At 40.9% G+C, this 20,216-nt stretch overlaps 1 protein-coding gene across 8 annotated transcripts in view; it reads left to right on the forward strand.

The window, feature by feature from the left end:
• Window positions 1–20,216, forward strand: part of BICRAL (BICRA like chromatin remodeling complex associated protein) — a 136,403-nt gene that overhangs the window by 6,753 nt on the left and 109,434 nt on the right. For 5 of the 8 annotated variants that reach the window (XR_012586092.1, XR_012586091.1, XR_012586093.1 and 2 more), the window contains exons 1-2: window positions 3,509–4,697; window positions 18,847–18,895. Coding sequence is in view for 3 of the 8 variants with exons in the window: in XM_074579545.1 (XP_074435646.1) it covers window positions 4,364–4,697; window positions 18,847–18,895 (383 nt within the window). In the remaining 5 variants the exon portion in view is untranslated. Of the gene's footprint in view, window positions 1–1,538; window positions 3,479–3,508; window positions 4,698–18,846; window positions 18,896–20,216 lie in introns of those variants that run through there. The other 3 variants (XM_074579546.1, XM_074579545.1, XM_074579547.1) reach the window with 3 other exon arrangements.

A 20,216-nucleotide genomic window follows, 5' to 3' on the forward strand; every position in this document is an offset into this window, starting at 1 on the left:
GTTACAAAACCAACTATTCATGGAAGAATCTTGTGATGACTGTGGAATTCATTCTTTTAATGCAAATAGCTTAGTCCTTAAATTCTTTCTTATGAATCTGCTGCTGCTTGATCTTCTTTTGGGGTACTAATTTATGATTGCCCAAGGATTGGAATGCTTGTGATGCAGGCCTGGAAAAATGGGCTGAATAATAATGAAGTGGCCTGATCTAGGAGAAGCCTGGAGACAGAATGAATGGGGAGGGTGTTTTGTACACCCTTATTTTCTCCCTCTCAATATCTAAGCCTAGTTTTCACATCTGCACAATCTGTCATTTCAGAGCTATGTATTTCAGCTCACTGCAAATGTCATGCGGTGTCTTTGCACACCTATGAGAGTGGTAGTTGTTAAATAGCATGGTCACAGTTTGACAGCTGATGTCAAAATATAGCCAAGTTGTGTGATGGGTGCATGTGATGTTCCCGGTAGCTGTACTTAAGAATTATCACGCGAACGTCTGTCTTCCCCTATTCCTTTTTGATGCTGGTCTTGCCTTTTTTCTTATGGTTATTCCCTCTTATTCCTTCTGAAGCTGCTACAGGAAAATGAGTGGGAAAATGAATGAATGAATGTGATTGAGGAAGCTCAGGAGAGACAGCAACTGAATGTCCATTGTACGTAATTTGGAGACTAGGACTCTGACCGAGGATGATGGCTCTGGGCAGGTGACCTTGGGGCAGAAGAATTTTGACATATTAGGGTCTTTTGTGTTAATGCAGTAAGGCAGTGAGAAAAGGGGAAACTTCCTGGGGCAATGATACTCAGTTCAGAAACACTATGTGATCCTCTTAAAAAAGCATGAGTACCTCATGGCAAAAACCAGTATTTCTTTAGAATCATGGTCTGGAAAATTCCGTAGTACACCGGAAAATAATAACACTACAGCTTGAAGACCACATTCAAACTTCTTAGTATTAAAGGTAACATTAATTTTAATTTAAGTGCACACTTCATATAAAGTCACATCCAACTCTTGGTTTTTTTTTTAGTGAGTGTTTTTACCTGAGCCAATTTTGCTTCTGAACAGATATAGCAAATATAGAAATAGATGCAAATTTACTTCTGCAGAGGGTACAGTATGTTCTGGTTTTGTTTTGTCCACTCAGTGGCAACGTAAAGGGTTTTCGTTCTTAAAGTCACTGACTTGTGTAGGTCTGTAGAAATCTAGTTGCTTCAGGGTGCTTCACCATGTAGATGTTAGCTCTCCTTCCATTTGTGTAATGCCCCTGCAAGGTTATTGCTGAGGCTGCTTTGAAGCATCCTTCAGGGAAAGCGAGTGTAAATTATGGTACAATTGTGGACAATTTATGTGGCTTCCTTGTGTTTCTTATGATAAGGGAATCTATTCAAAGTCATTTGTCCTTCTGCCTCCTGTTCCTTCTTTGTATTGCCTACTTCCTATTTGTGGTTTCTGTAGGACTGGGAGAATAATAATATACTGATCAGATATTCCGCCTTGTAACCTCTGAAGCAAAGTTCCTTCCTGTTACCCAAATCAGAAGAATGCTTGTGGTGTCTCTCCTGCTCACAAGTTCTTACTTGAGCAACATTCTTTAAAGCCAGTAGGCTTTAATTCAGGGCAGGGTTTGGCCCCTTGAAGTTAGGAACCTTGAAGTTTGGCCTTTTCGATTTTCTAATGCTAGTGTCAGGCCTGCTATAAGAGCTCTTTGACACGTGGTATTTACTTCCATATTGTTGGCTATTCAGGCCCATACTGTGTTTATGAAAGGTGAAGTTAATATGTTGGCAGACGGACTAGGCAGCACCATGCTTGTGTTCAGTGTGTCTGGACTGTGTAAAGGATATGTTGGACTCATGCTAAGGCCTGTTGGCTACGACCCGACCTTTCCAGTTAGGGAGTGATTTGAAACTTCACCCGAATTCCCTACTGTGGGCATGCACGTAAACAACAATTGCAGGTAGGTCTTGGCTTTGGCAAAGGTTTGGAATCAGGCTTAACCATTGTTTCCCATATTATAATACAAACTGGTTGATTACTTAAAAAATAATATAACCAGATTCTAACTGGTTGAGTTGCCGACTTTTTTTAAAACATAAAAAATCTGGCCAACTTCTTGGAGAAAGTCCATTTAATACACTGCCCATAACCGTTTTCATGTCATTGTATTTTAAAACTAAAGTTGAGCTGTAAACTAATAAAAAAGAATATGCTACTAAATAAAGTCTTCAAATCCTTGTCTCTGAGGAGTTTTAACAAAGTTATTTTTTCTTAAAAAAAAAAAAAATAGAAAAGGTTGCTGTGTGCAAGACCTTGGGAACTGCAATCACTAGCAGAAAAAGGGTCCTTAAAGAGATTTCTTGTTTTAAAAGCATTAACATACGTATCTCTACATGCTAAGAATCTAACTTGTTTTCAATCAAAATGTTTTTGCTTTAAATCAACTAGGCTTGATCATTTGAATGAAGAATTTTTAGTTATATTTGTAATGAATAAAGCCAGTATTTTGAGTTAGTTTTGTATAACCAAAAAGCTTTGAATAAAAGTAACACTTTTAGTAAGTAATGTAACACATTACTTACTAGTTACATTACATTACTTACAAAAGTAACACAACTGAAATAAATTGTAGAATTGTATCAATGAACTCTCAGTGCTATAAGCTTTGACTCCAAATTAGCACTTTTAGGCTACCCAAAACTTTGACTGAAATGCCTGTCATTTGTTTCCACCAAGGGTGATAAGAATGTATCTTAGAGTATTCCAAATATTACAGCTTGTAAGTAGATCAAACCTTATGTTTTTAAAGGTGACCTTGCATTTTATTTTTCTGGCAACCACCGCCCGCCCCGCCAAAGTGTGTAGTGCTTTACAACTTTATTATGAAGAAAATCAACCAAGTTGTTAATATTCTTTTTAGTGGGGAAAAAAATGTTTTTTACTTTTATGTAACCCAAAAGACACCCCAACTTTTAACCGAAAGTAAAACAACCGAAGCACGTATAGCTCTCCATATCTACGGCTTTCTCAAAAAAAAAAAAAAAAAAAAAAAAAAGAAAGAAAAAAGGCTAAACTTTTTAAAGGGACTGACTGTAGAAAAGGCGCAGCGAGGATCGCGCCGGAGCCCGGGACTCATCATGTCAGGGCGGCGGTGCCCGGGCGCCGGGCTGCGGCACTCTCCGCCGGCCGAGCCGAGCGGAGCGGCACGGCCGGCCCGGTCCCCGCCGGCGCGGAGCGGCGCGGCGCGGTGCGGTGTGTGTCGGCGCGGGTGCGGTGCGGTGCGCTGCGCGGTGTGGCGCGGCGCGGTGCGGTGCCGCGCTCTCCTCGCTCGCTCGCTCTCTTTCTCTTTCCCCCTCGCTCGCTCGCTCTCTCCCCCCTCCCTCCCTCGCTCTCTCGCTCTCCCTCTCTCTCTCTTACACTGCCAGCCCCTGATGTGATGGCGAAGAAACCCCGTTGACAAGGCACTGCTTTTTCATGACGGTGAGTTTCCCTTTGAGTGTATTATAATTTTGTGATAAAAATTTCAAGGAAAAAAAAAACACACAACCTCCTTCCTCCCTTCCTTCGGGGAGGGAAAAGAGAGGGGGGAAATCTATCTCCAGACAGACAGAAAAGAAAGAGGAGCAAATTAACAACCAGGAGTTGCCAAAACCAGGATATTAGGTTTCAGCCCAGAGAGCTATTGGCTCTGGGGCTATGTATATAAATATATATCTAGAGAGAGAGCGAGCGAGAGGGGAGACGAGGAGGAAGAAGAGGGATATTTTGTGGGTGGCTGTTGTTTGGGCAGATGTGGATTCACATGGAAATGAACTATATATTTCTTTTTTCGGCGAGGCTGGTGGTGGTGGCGGCTGCTGAGGGCACTTAAAAAAAAAAAGTTGTTTCTTAAAATAAAGGCGGGGGGGTGGGGTGGGGGGGTAGAAGGGAGAGATAAGGTTTCAGGTCCAGGCTGATAGCTGCAGAGAGGGGAGAGGTTTGGGGTGGGTTTTTTTTTTTTTCTTGCTGATGCCATGCAAATTCAGGAGAGGAGGGAAGAAAAATCTCTTTTAATGACTCATTGATTGAGCCGGTTTAAAATTAGTTGTTGTTGTTGTCTTTTTTTTTTTTTTATTTTCCGCCCCCTTGATGGCCATCAAGAGAGGGATGGAAAGAGGAGAGGAGGGAGAGAGTGTGTGTGTGTGTGTATGTGTGAGTGTGAGAGAGAGAGTGAGAGGGAGAGAGGGGGATAGAGAGAGTGTGTGAGGGAGAAAGAAAAATAATCTTTTCAAATCTCCTCCCTCTTTTTTTTCCCCCCTCGTTTCTTTGCTTTTCTCTAAAGCTCTGTGGTCTGTGAAACACTCTTTCTTCCTCCTCGTCGGGAAAATGGAGACACTTCGTCTCTCTCCTAGCTGCGGAGCTGGGAAGGATTTTTCTTTTCTTTTTTCCTTTTTCACTCCTGGCTTGATTTTTTCCTTTCCCCCGTCCACTCGCCGCCACCCTAATCTTGTCGTTTCTTTGAGCCGCCGGTGTCTCAGATTTGTGCCTTCTGGGGATTTATTTTTCACTCGTTTCCTCGTTTTCGGTGTCGCCACTCGATTTGATTCGATTTGTTCGGTTCTTTTATTTGCGATTTCCTCTGAATGGCTCCGTGCCTCCCGCTCTCACCCGAGGAATGGAAGCCGTGCTGCTTTTTGTGGGTGCGCGAAAGGCTCGGGCGGTAGGTTTGGGTTAATGCGCTTTTCCCCCCCTCCTTTTCGGGACCGAGTTTTCCGCTCTGTGTGTGGTTTTTATATATATATTCCCCCCCCCCCCCTCTTTTGGAGAGAGAATATTTCACTGTAACGCCTCGCTTTTTTTTTTTTTTTTAAAAAAAATAACAATAAACCGTCTCTTTCTGGAGTAACCCGCTTCGCTTTGCTCTAGAGTGGATGCGAACCCGAGCCTTTGTGCTGCTGCTGCGGTTATTTTCTGTGAAAAAAAAACAACGTTTTACAAGTAGATTTTTATTTGTGGCTAAAAGCGGTGGGCTGCGGAGGGGATTTTCTGCCATCCTCGCAGTTCACATTTATTGGGTTACGGGGAGGAGCAGAGGGGGGCTTCAGTACTCGAGTTATCAATTTGTTTCTATTAATTGCAAAATTCACTTACGGGTTATGTCAGAAAGCAGATCTAGTGATGTTAAAAACCGGGCAAAATTAAACGACGTGTAGAGGACACGTTTGCATTGACTTAGAACTGATACTAAATAATCACGGGGGGAAGGGGAGAGATGTGGAGGCCTTCGCTTTTCCCTGGTTCCCTGCTCCCCGCTCCTCCCCTGCTCGGGGCTCGGCGGTAGGGAACGAAACGGGGTATGAAGGAGATGGGAGAGCTCGTGGGAGGCGGCCGCGGCCGTGCCCGGGCTCGGCGGCCGGCGTTGGCGGTGCCGCTCTGGGCGGGAGCGGGGGGAGAGGGAGCGGGGAAGATGGCGCTGCCTGGCTTCCTGCCAGCGTTTGTTGCGCAGTTTCGCTCCCGACTCTCCTCCCCCACGGGCGCCATTTTAAGGTCCTTTCTGCTGTCGCGGCGCCGTGTGGGGCGTTGCCTTCGCGCCCCGCTCGGGCCATTTCTTTTTCTGTCGCGGAAGCGAGAAGTCCTCTCCGTGAAATCACAGAAGCTGCTTGCTTCTCCCCCCCCCCCCTTTTCTTTTTTTAAGAAATTTCTCTAAGGAGTTTATTCTGTGTGTGCTTTGGGGAGAGAGGTGACGGGTTCTTGGCTGTGGGTGTTTTTTTGGGGAGGGCCCCGCCAGAGTTGTCGCTCCGGATCGGTGCCACCTCAGGCGTCCCCCGTCTCCCCGGCCGTCTGGGCCGCGGTCCTGAGAGGAATTCGGCGGGCTCGCTCCAGAGGGGCCTGCGCTCCCAGCCTAAAGCCCGTAAACATCGCTTCAGAGCTTGTTTTCATCTCATTAAAACATGCCTTTCGTGTCACGAGATGCCTTCCGAGTGCAGGAAGAAAAAAAGAGTTGAAAGAACATCCTCTTCTGTTGAACGATGACCAAAAAATACAACTTGCCATTAAAAACAAGAAATCCACCTTTAAAAAGCGCTGTAGTGTAGCATATAAGGCAAAGTCATCCTCTGTCAAGAGCCTTCAATGCCTCTAGAAGTGCTTGCAAAAATACAAGGGCAAGTAACGTTTAGGTGGGTGGGTAGATAAGTCATTTTGTTGCTATTATTCTCTTGGTAATTTTTTTTTGTGAAGGGGGGACTAGGATCTTTTGAAGTTTTTATCACTTCTTTATGTCGCACAGGAAACAGTGCTTTTTCCAAATTACTCAAATTTGGCGGTTCCACTTTAGCAGGCTTTTTAAGTTTTGGGTTGGTGCCGTGTTGAAAATGGTCTCCTGTTTTTTGACCAGAACTTAACACTTTTTTTTTTTTTTAACATTTCTGTGTGATTTCATCAATGCTCATGAGGCTTGAGTTTAATACCAACAACATCTGTATTCAGGAACAGCAAGTATGCTGCCAGACCAACTCATGCTGCGCCCGCTAAGGAGTATGGAATGCTTGTTTAGTTTTTCGTTTCATGATTTTTGACAGATCAGAGGAGGGCTTTCCCTGTGCCTCTTGCTCATTCCTGAAGGAAGGGAGATTTTTTTAAAATTTGGGATTAATTTTATGTTTTTTAAAATTCTTTGCCTGTTGGTGTTGAAGGGTTTTAAATGACGTTTCTAGTGACATACGCGTTTTTATTGCTTGGAATATACTAAGGAAATTGCCTTGATAGTAACTCTTTTCTGAAGACTTTCTTGGGGATAACCTTGTTAACGTTTTAGCTTTTTAAACAATACAGCTGCCAAAACTTTAATTGTTTGAAAATCAGAGAATTGTGTGGAGTACAGTTTTTGTTCACACATTTCATAAATCTTACTACATGAAATTCACTCTTGAAGTGATGATTTTTCATTTTCGATGACAGTAGTCTGGGGATTGAGGTAGTGAATTTTTAGTGGTAGTGTGTTTTTTATACAATAAAATTAATCTGTCATGTACTAAGGTCTGGCAGATTGTGTGTTGATTTTTTAATTAATTTGTGAAAATACGGAAGAAATGACAAAAATGGTATAAAACCGGCTAGTTTATATCCTCTCGGGGTGTAACGCTCGTCCGATGACTAGGTATACTCTCTACTCTGACCTGCTTGCATTAAAGCAGATGTATTCTCATCTTGAGTTGAGATCTTTGGCAGGTAGTATTTAAATATACTAGAGCTATTCTTTTTAGATCTGTTTCTTTGGCCAGGTCTGAGCTTAAAAGTTTTTTCTTTTTGTTGTCGTTGCAGGTAGTACTTCCTATTTTGCATAGCTTGTTTATGTTGATGGAGGAGTGCAGAAACTCACTATGTTTATACACTCTAATAACCCAGTTGTGCTTTCATTGGTGCCCCTTGGATTATTCACTAGTGTGATACTCAATGTATTTTAAGCGTGTTCTTATTTTGTTCATACTTCAAGCACTTGCCTTACGCATTATACACGTACCATGAGTTGATAATACTCGTATTACATGTGTGGCTGTAGGTGAGGTCAGTGCTACATAGTTGTGCCCTTGACAGAGACGCTTCTACTGTAGCTAAATACGTCACCTTACAGATACGCCATTTTCCTGTCCCCCCATGTGTCCTTTTCCAGTAGAGTTATATATTTAGCTTAATTGTACTGAGAGGAAAAACCCACATAACCACAGTTTAAGACACATTTCCAATTTTGTCCGAGGATCCTTTCTGTATCCATAAAGTTTTGCAACAGGGGTAAGTCCATAGTCTAGAGTTGAGGAGCCTTGCAGGCGTGGATGTGTTGGTGTGCTGCTTGGGCGTTCATTGTACTCTAGCTGTTTTTTCAGAGTTTTGCTGGTATGCTTCCACATCAGTTCCAGAAAAGTCGGATCTGCATAACTGCAGATTATGTTTTATAATGTGGCTCTAATGGACAATGATCATGACTTTTCATACTGCATTAGGCTTGTGATAAGTCTAATGGCTGGTGCATTTTAGCGTAGATGTAGCAGTGAGAGCGTGAAAGTGTGTCATCGCTGTCTAAGTAATAGATACAGTGCAGGCGTAAGAGCCTCTTTGATAATGTAGTTCATTCTGTTCAGAGCGTTGACATAATTTCTTCTAGTAGTTCTGGAATAAGCTGGATCTCTGCTTGAAAGGTTTTTTTATGGTGACATGCCCGGTCCAGCGTAGATACGGGGGTTGTCTACAAAAGCAAGCATGTTTTCCTTTCTTACAGTAGAGGAAAAGCAGCAAGATTAATAAACAGTTCTAACATTCATTGTGACCTGCAACTGTTCTAGTTTGAAAGTTGGAATAAGCAGTATCAATAAAGACCGTGTTTCACCAACTTAAATGCATAAACACCAACCTGAACTGATGTTTTTTCAAGATCATCATGTAGTTAAATGAATGTGTGTGTCTTCATTTTCAAATGTTCATTTGCCCTTGCTTTCATTGTTGAAAAAACAACTACTGTGTCTGTATTATTTTTGCTTTATTTGAGCATCGATGAGGTTTTAGACAAAATAAAAATTAACACAGACTATCAAGTTTATTGCTTTATTTTCTTGCACTAGTTTTAAAATGTGCTAGAGCTACTTCTGATGTTACTTTGAGTAAGGGAATAATTACCAAAAGTGAAAGTAAATGGGCAAATCACTGTCAAAACTTAATACAATAGCCTTTCTTTCATTGAAGGTATTAAGAAAGGGCAGTGAAGTGTAGAGAAGGGGGGTCCAGGGAGAAAGTTTTAACTTCATTGCAAGAGATTGATCATTTCTGTAAGGGCTGATCTTATGCCTTGTCTCAGGTGGAACTTACAGTAGTTTTACTGTGAACTTGATCTGAGGAGTGTGGAACGTCAAGACCTGGTGTTGAAGCTTGAATTTATTGAGATGTGTCGACCACAGAAAATACCTTGGCCCTACTGAAAGAGGTGGCACAATCTCCGTTGGCATCAGCAAGGCATTGGCTTCAACAAGGACAAGATTTGCAGTGTGGCTGACTTTCAGTCTGGTTTTGGGGGCATTGATAAGGACTGCACTGCTGAATTAGTTACACATTTGTCAATTCATCATATTCAGATTTCAGTTGATTGCCCAAACATAGTAACTGAAAGGAATATAAATCTCCATTGAGCTTCAGTTATTGTCAGTTGTTAGCTGATACTAGCTTGTGTGAACCAAGCCTGTGGCAAGGTAGCCAGTTTTGGTTGGTTGGTTTTTAAGCTAGTAGTATGGACTAGAGGGGCAATGAAAAGATATTAATTGGACATTGGTTTATAAATTAAATGAGAAATCAGTTCATAAGGATGTTACGCTATGTATTTTATCAGAATCTTTGAAAATTTTATGCACAGAATGAGAAGCATGATACACAGGTATTCTGTAGTAGAAGCAAGGTAAAAACATCTGAAAAACTGACTCTGCCTTTCTTGAAGTATTGTGTTGCACAAATAATGTATGTAACAGGCTGAGAGAGTTGGGGTTGTTCAGCCTGGAAAAGAGAAGGCTCCGGGGAGACCTTATAACAGCCTTCCAGTACCTAAAGGGGGCCTACAGGAAGGACGGGGAGGGACTCTTTATCAGGGAGTGTAGTGATTGGATGAAGGATAATGGTTTCAAACTGATTTAGATTGGATATTAGGAAGAAATTCTTTGCTGTGAGGGTGGTGAGGCACTGGAACAGGTTGCCCAGGGAGGCTGTGGATGCCCCATCCCTGGAAGCGTTCAAGGCCAGGCTGGATGGGGCTTTGAGCAGCCTGGTCTAGTGGGAGGTGTCCCTGCCCATGGCAGGGGGGTTGGAACTAGATGGCCTTTAAGGTTTCTTCGAACCCAAACCATTCTATGATTCTGTGCTAATAGACTGCATTATTACATGCAGTAGTTTCTAGAAATACTTAAGAACTTCATTTGAGCAGGTGAACATTTATTTCTTAAGGAACTGTTCAGGTTACACCTCCTTTTCTTCTTTTGGGATGAAGCCAGGACCTTTCAAAATGTTCTGTGAATATTGAGATTCCTGAAGAATTGTGTATGCGGTGAAGCAACTTAGAAGACAAGAGCCCAAAATAGGCCATAGCGTAGCGATGAGGACACTCACTGCAGGAGAAATGGGCTGAGCCGAGCGTTCAACCTGGTGAATCCCATGGGTCGGTAAACATCCTGACCTGCAGGCTGAGAGTTACTCTGAATTTTCTCTATGTGGTTTAAAAAAACCTCTTGTTTACAGGTGAAAATCTTGTCAAGATTTTGATGTTGCGAAGAGCAGGTCTGGATGCCGTAGGAAAAAAATTGCTTTGGATAAACTAGAAGTTCAATGCTGAACATATGTGTCTGAGGGAAAGCGGATTTTAGACAGCTGCACTGCAGGTTCACACATGTGCTCGGTGTGCTTGAGAGTAGCTGGATTAACCTTTACTATCATACATACTGTTAATAATTGAACTGCATGTTTCCATTTTTTCTTAATATATTAAAATATCACTGTAGTTTTTGGAAGCGTTGTAAGTTGCCACATTTACCAAACTCAAATTCAAAATCTTTTTTTTCTTTATGGTCTACTAAAGGGAAATAAAACTTAAGAGTTGAATAAACAACCTATTGTAGGTTGTCGTGCTTTAGTGTGTGGGTTTTGTTTGCCCTTCTGTATATGGAGCTGGTACTTCACAATTCTGTAGGGACCCTGCTTGTCCTCGTAGCTGTTCACCTCCTGCCAGATCTCAGAAACCATGAAGATGTCTAGCTGTTCATGAGAGGTAGAACTTCTTGTATTTCTCTTCTGTTGCTATTTTTCTGACTCCTGAATAGTTCCCAGTTTTTGTAGAGAGGTTTTGCATCGTTCAGCAAATGTCTTCTTGTACTGTCGCATACAGATGTCTCTGAAATACTGATGATTAAATTCAGTTTTACAGCTAATTTCAAACATTGCAAGTTCATCTTAAAAGTACTGCTCAAATTTAGAATCTTGGAATGAAAACACTTGCATATTGCGCTCTGTTACTAGGTTAGAATCCCAAATTTCTTGCTTTGTTAGCTCTTTAGAGCACAGTTCCTGGTAGATTTTGCAACAGTATAGTAGTTACTTTTTGTTGATTACTCTGGAAGAGAAAATTTTTGTAAGGAATAATTACATGTTGTAGAATATAAGCACAGCATGGTTTACAAGTGAGTAGTTAAATCCTTGTGTTTTACAAAGTACATTTTAAAAATTAATTTTGCTTCCTTATTCCTGTTGTCCTGAAATGACAACTTTTTGATAATTATACCTCCTATATTTTTGCCTAAGTAAAACCGAGAGTAAGATTTTAATTTGCGATCAAGTTTTTCAGTATTTACCTCTTTTCCATTGAATACTCCATCATTATTCCGCTGTACATCATTTTTACAGTTATGGGAGGGGAAAGTGGAAATACCTCTTAATAATTGTTTCTTTGTATTCCGTCTGTGTAAAAAATCAGTTTTTTGAAAATAAAGGGCTTGATGTGGTAAGCAGCTCATAAGTTGATCATAAAATACATGCTTGGTTAGTTACAAGAATCTGAAATTGTCCAGTTTGTAAGATATTAGATTGTTCAAAAGTAGCATGGACTTGAAATCTAAGAGTAAAATATGTGGTAATAAGGCTTTGAGTTTATACTTCTTTCTTGCACTCCTGTGTTGTAGAGAATGCAAATGTGGTGCGGTTGTTCCTCTATAGGTAAGTTTCCTTCAGTGAATCCAAGGCTGCCTGTTTGGTAGGAACCTGAGAGATAACCGATAGTGTAAGGAAGGCAGTAGTTACAGCATCTTAGCAACCTGAAGTGCTCACTGCTTAAGTGATAGGCATTACCTAATATGTGCTAAAATGGCGTTTTTTTCTTTTTTCCTAGTTCAGAAGCACATTGAGCAAAATATTAGCACTGTGAATGAGAGTCATGGTGGAAATTTGTGTGAGGGAAGGACTTCAGCTCTGGGCGTTTTTTGCCTCTGCAGTCAGTGTGGAATCACTTAACGCTGCTATGATCCTTTGATGTAATTTAACAAGGGATGGATGCTTGTATTGGGTTAATAGAGTTATCTTACATCTGTATTCAAAAAGAATATGAGGGATAAAGACGTCATAAATTGGATGTAGCACTCGTGAGTTCACTACAATATAATTCTCTACAGTGACTACTACAGTAACTTTGATTTATTCCATTTGTGTTGTTCTGATGATTACTGTTACAGTGACAGCGTATTTCTTAAGATATTCCATAGTGAAGTTACTATTAATGTTGGGATTTTAGATTAACATTCTGGAGAATGGTGTAGAGCAACAGAACAGCACAGAAGATTTGATGGCTCAGATCCATTATAAAGCATGACAGAGGTGTCGTCAAGAGCTCCTGCTGACTGGATGTGTACAAAGTCTTACCGAACCTGTGAGGATTAGTGGGCGTATCTCGTACCTCAGACAGTAGTTGCTTCAGGTGCTATGTATGTTACTGTATGCAGGTTTGACTATCTCCCACTATAAAGCTGTAACTACAGCAGACATTTCCGGGCTTTAATACATTGATTTCCAAAGGTCAGTGTTCACTCTTAGAAGTCGTTGGCCAGCATGCTGCCAGTCAGGAATTGATCCCATGTAGTTGCATGGAAGTTATGAGTCAGTAGATTTGTACAACAGTTTTGCAGATAAATTTATTTACTTGTGGCTTACCGAGTTTTGCTGGTGATCGTATCACACCTTTGGGAATTACTGCTCTAAATGCTGCTTTTCTAAACTTGCCACTATCTTAGGATCTTAGGCTTTTTACAAGATGTGAAAATAATACTTTACTGCTTTGTATCTGAAGTTATATATTAAGGTTGTATGAAATTATAAATGACTTTGAGAAAGGAAAATAATTATCTGTGACAAGTTTATGTACATTATATGAAGCGTATATGAGTAGTTGGACTGTTCTGGACCAATCCAGTTTTAATAACTCTGCAGGTTGAAGACCCTGCATGTGTTGCATGATACTGTGGATTGTGTAGCATGATTAAAAGTTTAGTCTGGTAAGGACCACGGGAGGTTATCTGGCCCTGCCCCCTGCTCTGAGCAGAACTGGCTTCAACGTTAGGACAGGTTGGTCAGAGCCGTTTGAGTTTTGAAAATTTCTAAAGAGGCCTTTTGCTTGAGCATTCTTTTTTGTGAACTTCTTTTTTTCTTATATCTGGTTGGGGTTTTCTGCACTGTATGTTTTGGCTCTTACCTCATGTCTTGCTGGGCATTGATGAGAAGAGGCTGGCGATGCTTGTCTCAGTACCCCTTTTAGCTAGTGGCAGACTGCAGGTGGTGCCTCGGTTAACCTTCCGTTGTCCAGGCTGAAGAAACATAGTTCCCTCAGACTTTCTTAATGTGATGTGCCCGCAGGATTTTATTGGCGCTCTGCCGGACTCGCTTTAGTTTTTCTGTATTTCTGTTAACGGGGGTGTGTGTGTGTGTCAAAACTGGACACAGTATTTGAGATGGGCGCTCACAAGTGCTGAGTAGAGGGGAATAATTGCTTGCATTGACCTGCCGCCTGTGCTGCAGCTAACGTGAGGGTAGTGGCTGTATTAACTGTACACATGCGGCTACAGTCCAACTGCTTTAAGCTGGCTGAAGCACCGCTGCCTTCCCCCCTACTGAACTGCCCAGCTCCCTCCTTCCTATTCCCTCTCTTGTGCTGGCAGTAGCACTCTTGTAGCTCCGTGGCAAGCCGGAACCAAATCAAGAAGCTAATCCAAGTAGAAACAGATCAGTGTATTCTGTCAGATCAATTTTCTGTTCCAGGTGACTGTTCAAAGCCTTGAGCTGGCTCGGGGAAGGTGGATGAGGGGGTGCAGGTCTGCTCCCTGCCTCTTTTGTTGGTCTTTGCTCTGTAGTAGGCGAGAGCGTTGAAAGGGAGGCAGAGGCTTTAAGGCCAAGTAATAACAGTGCCCCAGAGGACTGGCCTGCGTAGCTGGGATTTCCTTGTCAGTTTTATTACTTTCACCTTTTCTTATATTCTGTTTGGGAGTGTGTGATAAAGGGCACTCTGGTTATTTCCCAAAAGGGATAGGCAGTGCCGCTTCCACAAGTACGTGGGACCCAAATTGAAGTATATACTGGGTTCACCAGTGCTGCATAGCAGGGGTATGAAATAAAACAGTAGAGGCTTTGCTAATAATAAGTTACGGGGAATATCTGTGCTGGGTTGTGACTAATTAGTAAGGATTGCCCTTTGTAAATTAGTTGGATACTAATCCAGGCAGGGCTGAGCTTGGCCTACTTATCAACAGATTTTTTTATTTTTTTTACTTTTTTTTTTAAAAGACCCTGTAGAACAGTGTTGATCATAACTAAGTATTTGTTAGGCTACACTGTAACAGCCCTCCAGCAGCTTGTGTGAACCTGCCCAATGTGTATTTTCCCCAACTGTGTCTAGTGTGGGCTCTTGTCAGGGCCCTGGTGCACTGATGGGTCCCGATGGCCCAGACAAGCCTCACCTGGAGCCTCCACACACACCCCTTGCCAACAGGCTGAAGCCCCCGTCAACTGATCCACATACAGAAGTGGGTCAGTCTTCAGGAGTCTAGGCCAGTGGTCTCCAGATGTTTTTGCACACTCCTATTGGTAAAAGCTTTTTGATCACCCCCAGGATATGTACATTTATTTACAAATTATATGCATGTATTCCTGAGGTTCTAATATTTTCTTCCTGCACCCCAATGGATTGTCTTGTGCACCCCTTGTGGTGCACACCCCCCCCTTTGGAGACCACTGATCTAGGCTATGTTAACTCTAGTCCTCTAATTCCACTCATTGTGTCAAGTTTTATTTTCAAACTGTGTTGGTTTAATATGGTTTATACCCATTTCATACATCAGTCATTGATTTGGCCTACTATGTGTTAACAAACAGTGAAAAGGACAGAATTTGTATAACTTGCGTATAGAAAAACTGAAAAGATAGCAAGAAAAGCAGCAAACTTTTCTTACCATTTGTGCAGTAGAAAATGTGTTAGAAAATTTCACAGGATAGGCTTGCTTTTATTAACACACTTTTAAATGATCATCTGTGTCAAGGTCATGTGTTGCTAAAGTTGCTTTCTTTTCTAAGTAGACCGAATGAGTAGTTGCTTTTGGGCATGTAAGGACTTGGTCTGATTGTGCACCTCCTCTGTTTGTGTCCTGAATTTAACAGGACACTAATCCTCATTGAAAATCTGCATCAATTAAGAAGATTTAAACCTGCAGTTACATGGTTATGTAGATCTCGGGTATGTGTGGCAAAACAGGAACAGAATTTAGTCTAAATTGGTAGGTTTGTGGCATGGTTGTGATCTTGATGGTTCTTTGATATACTGCTGTGTATGCTCTTTAAATTGCATGTTGGTCCTGTGGCATTGCACAAAAGCACTGTCATGCAGCATCGTGTTAGTATAGTGTTACCTAACCCTCATTTGTGGGGATATTGAGATGGTAGCGATCTGTCTGTGCTTTGTTTGCAGTTTTCAAGGTGCAGAAGCCTGTAGCGCCTTAGGCTGCGAATGCTGATCAGAACAACTTCTGAATGTAGCAAGAGCTGTGTATGAAGTGTGTTTGTGTCTCTGTGATGGTACATTGATCAGCTGGTTTTATACAGGTTGGGTCTTTGGTAAACCAACACTAAAAAAACCAAAAGGTTGACATAATACTTCTTTTTCATCTGTGTATAGAATTCTGCTAGTGATGGCAAGACTGTTGTTAAGGCTTGTTAGGAAGATGCACTTCTGGAGGGAACTGGTGGCGATTCTTGATGTTTATCAAAAATGTAGCTGTTTTCTTTGGGTTTTATTGTCTGTTGTAAACAGGTAGGAGTTTACCTTGGGTAGGCTTTTCTTGTATCATACTTGTGAAATGAGGAAAAACAACATTATTTTTTCTAATAAAGCCAACTGCATGTTCATCTCAAGGGCTGAATAGGGAAAAATGTGTATTACCATTAAGATTTTCTCTCTTTGGTGTTCTCATACAATTTATTTTCCTTTTGATCATTACATGCAGGTTTTCAAGAGTTTAGTGAACTTAACAAATTTGTCTAATTTGTGGTAGTAGTTTTCATACCTACAGGAGTGCTCATTGAACCAAGTTCTATGTGGTTACTTTCCATGGTGTTGAACCCTTGTTGTAGTATAGTCACAGTATTTGGATTGGTAAAGCAAAGACATTTTATTTTATTCAAATAACAGTGTCAGTATTGCAATATGGGATGGTATGGCATTTTCAAAACTAGGCATGCAGTATGAAAACAAAGATTCTGTTGGCTTTTGGTAGAGCTGATTTTTATGTTTGGTTAGCTAGGAGTCTTTGAAACCTTGTTCTTGAGACATGGAGATGCTGTTTAGTTGGAGGAAGTAAAAGCTTTCTGTAAGTAGTACCAACAATGCAGTTAAAGCAGAATGCTAATCACAACACTAATCTCTTGTTAATTTGCTCTTACTAATGCACATTTACATTTAAATTCCATGACATCATAGAACATTTTGTTACTTATTTAGCATTAAATTGCAAGATCAGTGCGCATGCTGGTGGCTGTATGCAACAGTGAGCAGATGTGCTGCTGAATCACGGGAGAAATTATTTTTCTTAATGATGCATAATCAGTCAGTGAATGCTGATTTTGTCAACATCTGAGGTAGTTTTCTGTAGCAAGGCTTTGTTTTCCTGTTCTCCAAGAGAGGTGATACTGAGGGATCCTTATAGTGATGTATCCTCTGGTTCTGCTTCAATCTGTCTGTAAGCTGAAGCACAGGAGATTGAAGAGAAAACCTGAATGAGGCTATGCAGTATAGAGAACAGGGAACCGTCTGCTAGTCTAAAATACAAACCAGTTTCAGAACCAGTGGAGTATAGAAGAATGTCAGGAAAGAGGTCACAGAATCACAGGACAGCTGAGGTGGGAAGGGGAGGTCTGGAGATTACCTCCTCCAATGTTCTGCTCACAGCAGGCTCAGCCAGAGCAGGCTGCTCAGGGCTGTGGTTCAGCTTGTTTCTGTGTGTCTCCAAGGATGGAGACTTCATAACCTTGCTGGAAAACCTGTTCTGGTATTTGATTACCCTGAGAGTTAAAAAAAAAAAAAAAAAAAAAGAAAAAAGTTTTTTTCTTGTGTTTAAATAAGTTTGTTTGCTTGTTTGTTTTGATTTGTGCCCCTTGCCTCTTGTTCATTTACTGGATAACACTGAGAAAAGTTTGGCTCAGTTTTCTTTACACCTTCCCACCGGCTACTTATACATGGGGATATGCCCCCATAGACCCAAGTGGAACCATCCTAGTGCTCTCAGCCTCTTGTATAACAGATACTCCAGTCCCTTCGTTGTCTTGATCATTATGGAGATCTGTATGAGGGAGAGCCTGAGGAATGATTTGATGTGGATCTGGTCAGGTACAGTAAGTTTGTTTGGCAAGAAGTAAAAGAGAGAGCAAAATGAATTAAGCCAAAAGTATATTAATAAATTTGAGTGATAAGTTTGATAACAGACTTTTTAAGGGAAGTTGAGAAAAAAACAGGGATGTGATGCGCAGTGATTGATTTGATGTAATTAGAAGATATTGTGAAGAAGAGATTGGATAACTGAATGGAAGCCAGGGTACCAAGAGGCTTAGGAAATGCTGGTATCAGTTGATAATTCAACTGGTGGATTAGCACCGGCTTCCCAGGGAAGTTGTGGATGCCCCATCCCTGGAAGTGTTCAAGGCGAGGCTGGATGGGGCTTTGAGCAGCCTGGTCTAGTGGGAGGTGTCCCTGCCCATGGCAGGGGGGTCAGAACTGGATGATCTTTAAGGTCCCTTCCAACCCAAACCCTTCTATGATTTTATTATAACAGAGATAATAAGGGAGGATAAAATGGTCCTGAGAGTTATGGACAGGGGAAAGGGAGAAGGTATAGTCTCAGATCACATTTTGAGAGTTATGGTGAACAGGAGAACCAGGATATGGAAACATAAGCTTCAGAGGAACAGCGATTAGAGGAAAGAGCGATGGAACATGTTTGGTCCAGGCAGCACCTGACTGAGTAGGCAGCGTTTAAGAGAGTTGGTGGTCGTGATGATGTGAGGCTAAAAAATTCAGTTTGGCTAATGCAAATTAATTCCTCACCTGTTGTTAAAAGGATTGTCAGAACTTTGTACTATTAATCACAAGTTCTTTTAAGTACTCTTCTGAGTATTGTTCAGGAGAAACTGGAAGTGGCCGTTGTCACTAGCGATAGCTAAGAAAAGTATGCTAGAAAATAGTGTTCTTTTTACTGCTTTGTAATGTCTTGGCTATAGTTTTGGTTCTAGCCTATAACAGCACTGCCATGATACTAGCCTAAATTTGTTTACCTTTTTGGTTGGTCAGTATTATAGCCACTAATTTGTAACAGTCTTTGTAGGTTCTATAGTGTTTGGTTATTCCCTCACTGGCATTAGCTGGGAGTAAATTCCTATAGTATCATTTTAATTGAAGTCTTGAGATAGCATGCAGTGTTGATTTACTTATGACTTTTTTTTTTAATTATAGAAGTTGTTTTTAATCAGTTTGGTTAATCATTGGTCTTTCTCCAATTTAAAATTCTAAAAAAAACCCCTAGATGGTAAAACATTAGATGGGATTTTGTATATTGTTATACGTGACTGAATTTGATTTTGAGATAAATCAGTGGACCGCTGTAGAAGGTGCAGGTTTATTTAAGAACTTTGTCAATAGTGGACATCTGTCAACTTCATAAATTGGTTAATAAAAAATTTTGAGATAGTCTAAATTCGTTTTATTGTTGAAAGCAATCTGTTGTCTGGTACATATCAAATATCCATCCTCTCCCTTTTTGTTCTAGTTGTCATGGATGATGACGACGATGAATCCTGTCTCCTTGATCTTATTGGGTAAGTTTTCCTTAAGCAATTCTTTCATAAAAGTTGGGAAAAATTGTGCAAAATCATCTTACAGAAGGTGATTCTATCTCAGTATTGTCTCACGACTAGGTGACTTGCAAATGAAATGAGTAGCTTTGCTTCGCTTCCTCCATGTGGAGATGAGTGTATCGCAAAGCCGTCAGTCCCAGTGTGTGCCAGCTGACAGTCCACTTCCTGGCCTTCTCCTCAAGAGAGGCTAAGGAATGAGTGTGCATGGAGGTTGGGTTCTCTTCTCAGCTAGTGGTAATGTCAGGTCAGTGTTGAAGGACGTTACTAGGGATGTTGTTACTAACTTCATTTTTTTGATTAAAAAAGTAAAGATCTCAATTTTTTGCGTAGTGGAACTAGATACTTTGTTAACGCTATGCTTGTATTTTAAAGGGAAAAGTAAAGGTGTTCTTAATTGTAAATACTTGATTTCTACTATTAACATGGATTTATGTAAAGACGTTAGAAAAATTGAGTTACTACCCAGTACTGTTAAGTATTCACAACAAACGAATTTATCATCATTTTGCACAAAGATACTTGATTTTAAGAAAATTGGGGATTTTAACTGGTCCTCCCCCTCCCCCCCTCCCATCATTTCCATAATGGATTTATCTGGAGGTTTATAATTCCATATGGGAATCTCAAAAAATAATTAGGATATCTGAAGCATGGGCAAGATTTTTGTAGATTGTATATGTAACAAGTTACCTTTCTTTAGCTAACATTCATGTCAGTATTCAAGAACAGATAACATGGTATAGTGCATTTAAAACATAAGAAGAAAATTGAGTATTTCATATATGATACTTTGTTCAAACTCTGCACGAAATTAGTGTGACATCGGTCTCGTGGCAGCTACTAAAAGATTGTCTCTGTTTCATACAAGAATTTTTTACTGTCTTAAATGTAGTAAATAAATAGGGCTTTTACCTTTCTCATGCACTCGAAGCTTCCAGCGAAACCAGTGAGAACTTTAACTTCTGAAAACCGGAAATATCACCACAGTGGCTACTGTAATTTGGGGGTGACTGTGGATGCTATAGCAAAAGCATTGCCAGTAATGGCTGACAGTTATATTCTGTGAAGTATACTGTGCAAGATAACTAACTGATGGTAGCCATATGAAAACACATCCTGCTTGGAACATAAAGGTGATAATTGACTGCATGGGACAATTAAGTGCTCTGTCATGAGCATGAATCATGAGGATCCTGGTACAGGCTCACAGGTGGTCCAGAAAATTAAGTGGTCTCCTTACAGATGAGTGTTTGTGTGAAAAATTACAATGTTCTTCCTGCTG

The sequence above is a fragment of the Larus michahellis genome, chromosome 3 (genome assembly GCF_964199755.1).
Source record: "Larus michahellis chromosome 3, bLarMic1.1, whole genome shotgun sequence".
Classification (NCBI taxonomy): domain Eukaryota; kingdom Metazoa; phylum Chordata; class Aves; order Charadriiformes; family Laridae; genus Larus; species Larus michahellis.